At 40.9% G+C, this 2,959-nt stretch overlaps 1 protein-coding gene across 1 annotated transcript; it reads right to left on the reverse strand.

Moving 5' to 3' along the window:
• Positions 1–752: 752 nt before the first annotated feature.
• LOC145157374 (uncharacterized) lies at positions 753–2,339 on the reverse strand. Its single transcript, XM_079076422.1, has 3 exons — positions 1,466–2,339; positions 1,288–1,372; positions 753–1,101 (listed from the first exon to the last, which is right to left on the reverse strand). Exons 1-3 carry the CDS (start codon positions 2,337–2,339, stop codon positions 753–755), a joined length of 1,308 nt encoding a protein of 435 aa, XP_078932548.1.
• Positions 2,340–2,959: the final 620 nt, after the last annotated feature.

The following is a 2,959-nucleotide window of genomic DNA, read 5'->3' on the forward strand; positions in this document are numbered from 1 at the left end:
CCTGGTGTCGCCTTGATCTTAACACTCTTATCCCATATACATGTTCTATATTCTTCAAACACGACATCACGACTCACATACAACTTCCCATTGTTCGGGTCTAGAAGCTTATAGGCTTTTGACCCTTTTTCTACACCGAGATGAACCAGGGGCTTACTTCTGTCTTCAAGTTTCCTCAAATGCCCCGTCACGATTTTCATATGAGCCACACATCCAAATACCCTAAGAAGATCAATATGTGGTTTTCTCCCAGTCCATATTTCATAGGGGGTCGAGTCTTTCAGGGCCTTCGTTTGAACTCTGTTTAGAATATAAACAGAATGTGCTACAACTTCACCCCATAGAACATCAGGCATTGACATGGTCTTCAAGTTGCATCTCACCATCTCCAATACAGTCCGATTATGTCTCTCTACTACTCCATTTTGTTGTGGAGAGTATGGAGACGTATAATGTCTTTCCAACCCAGTTTCTTCACAATACTTCTTGAATTCGTTTGATAGAAATTCCCCTCCACGATAGGTCCTGAATACCTTCACTTTTTCCCCTGCTTCAGTCTCTACCTTGCTTCTAAAATTCTTAAACACCTGTAGAGCTTCATCCTTAGTCTTCATCAGGTACACCCACATTACTCTGCTGAAGTCATCGACAATCATCATGAAGTATCTATTCCCAGAGGGTGTTGGAGGAGTAACTGGCCCACATAAATCACCATGGATCAATTCAAGCTTCTTCTTTGCCCTGAAATTTGTCTAAGATGGAAATGAGTTCCTTGTCTGCTTTCCCACCAAGCAGCCTTCACAGGGTTGTGAGGGAATTTTGATCTGGGGCATTCCTTCGATCAGTTTCTTGTCCTTCATCTGCTTCATTGAAGTGAAGTTTGTGTGTCCCATTCGTTTGTGCCATAACCATGTTGGATCATCAACTTCTGCAACAAAACACACTGCAGTATCTTCTTCTAATTCTATTATGTAGAGTCTATTTGCTGATCTTCTAACTTTCATGAGTAGCTTTCCAATGGAATCATGAACCCATAAAAATGGGTCCTTGATCTTGATCTCGTCTCCTCCTTTTGCTAATTGACCCAGATTGATGATGTTGCTACATAAATCAGGTATGTAGTATACATCATTCAATTTTCGACGCCCACCATGAATTGATTCATTCCTTCAATTCTTACTTTCGATTCATTCCCAAACTTCACAAAACTATGAATTGATTCATTCAAACTTTTAAATTTGGTTTTTGTCTCCAGTCATATGATTACTAGCACCTGTATCCAGGTACCATGTGTAAGATGACTTCTTTGGATTACCATGGGTTCTTAATTGGGGACTGAGATTTTCTTCATTCAGAAATACTAAGCTCTCATCTTCACATGTTGACAGCAACAGGGCAGGCTCATTATCGTGATGCTCTTGGACCAGGTTACTCTAGTGGCTTCGTTCCTTTCGTGGGTTCTTACATTCAGATGCATAATGCCCATACTCTTGGCAATTATAGCACTGAATGTTACTCTTATCATGACTACTCGATGCACTGGGATTGCTTTCCTTGTGGTGATGTGTTCCGCCTCTGCCACCACGGCCTCCTCCGTTTCTTCCTCTACCTCTGCCATGACCACCACGAGAACCACCAAATCCACCTCGATTTGATCTTTTCTTTGAGTCACCCTCTGACTTCTTTTTGTTTCTATCATACCATTCTTTGTGAGTTAACAGGAGTTTTCGATCATCACTTTCACCTGAACTCTTCATACATTCTTTATATGCCTTGAGTCTTCCGATCACCTCTTCAACGGACATCGATTCCAAATCTCCAAATTGCTCGAGTGTCGAGGCAATCTCAAGGAATTTGGACGACACCGCCCTAAGTAACTTCTTCACCACTTGAGATTCTTCTACCCTGTCTCCCAACGTACGTAATATGCTGACTGTGTTGATTACTTTTTCGGTGAAGTCATCAACACTCTCCATCTCTTTCATGCTCATGGCTTCGAGTTCAGCCTTGAGTGTCTGAATTCTGGCAACCATCACTCTATCTGCCCCTACAAACATAATTTTGAGGGCTTCCCAGGGTTCTTTGGCAGTCTTCTTCTCCGCCAATGTCATGAGCAAATCTTCAGGTATTCCCTGATAAATGGCAGCCAACGCCATGTTATCCTTCTTTGCTTCAACAAGACTGTTGGATGTTCTGGGTTCTACAGCATCCCAAACACCTTGAGCCAACATAAAGACCCTCATCTTAATTGCCCATGCACTGTAATTTCTTCTTGTCATCATCGGATAGTGCAGGGTGATTTGCCCATCTTTATCGCCATTACCATTGTTGCCTGTCATTTCTTTTTGAGGTTGATACTTGGGCATATACCAGGTATGCTCTGATACCAAATGTTGGTTTTTCTCAAACCTGCAACCTGTGTTTGGTAATGAAATAGTAACAGAAGAAAACAGGGCACAAAATACTTAAAGCTTATATCTTTTTATTCACCGAATTGAAAGAGGAGGTGATAACCTCAACGTACACACACACAAACTATTTAAGCTCAAAAAGTGCTAAAAAGACTGCAACTACCCCTAGTGGCATAAGACTCGGACTCAACAGCCCACATGGCTTTGCATTATTCAAAACATAAAAAAAACATGACATAAAACAATTTTAAAATAATTTCTGAATTACTCCATCACCTGATTGAGTTTAAATTGAAAACTCTCCACGTGATTTACACCTTTACACTCATGCAGTCATTTTAAGTCATCCAATAACTTGATTTGACAGCAGTCAGCGTGAATCCAACCAGAAGCTGTTTGATCATCAAGGGTCTGATGATCAAGAGACCTAACTGAATGTTGCATGAGAAATTGATGACTATTGACTTGAACTTCTTTCTTCATTTAGCTCCATCCACATTTGTATACCATGTGGCTACTGTAGTGATGCTAGAACAAAGAAACAACCA

This window comes from Lactuca virosa, chromosome 2 (genome assembly GCF_052849685.1).
Source record: "Lactuca virosa cultivar CGN04683 chromosome 2, Lactuca_virosa_CGN04683_v6, whole genome shotgun sequence".
NCBI classification, from domain to species: Eukaryota; Viridiplantae; Streptophyta; class Magnoliopsida; order Asterales; family Asteraceae; genus Lactuca; species Lactuca virosa.

Bases quoted from the DNA above. Each gene is read 5' to 3' on its own strand.
- LOC145157374 (XM_079076422.1), bottom strand. From the start codon at position 2,339: ATGACAGGCAACAATGGTAATGGCGATAAAGATGGGCAAATCACCCTG. The intron at 1,373-1,465 runs GTAAGAACCCAC...CAACATGTGAAG, and splicing joins TGGGCATTATGCATCTGAAT to ATGAGAGCTTAGTATTTCTG. The intron at 1,102-1,287 runs GTACCTGGATAC...TGATTTATGTAG, and splicing joins AAGAAGTCATCTTACACATG to CAACATCATCAATCTGGGTC.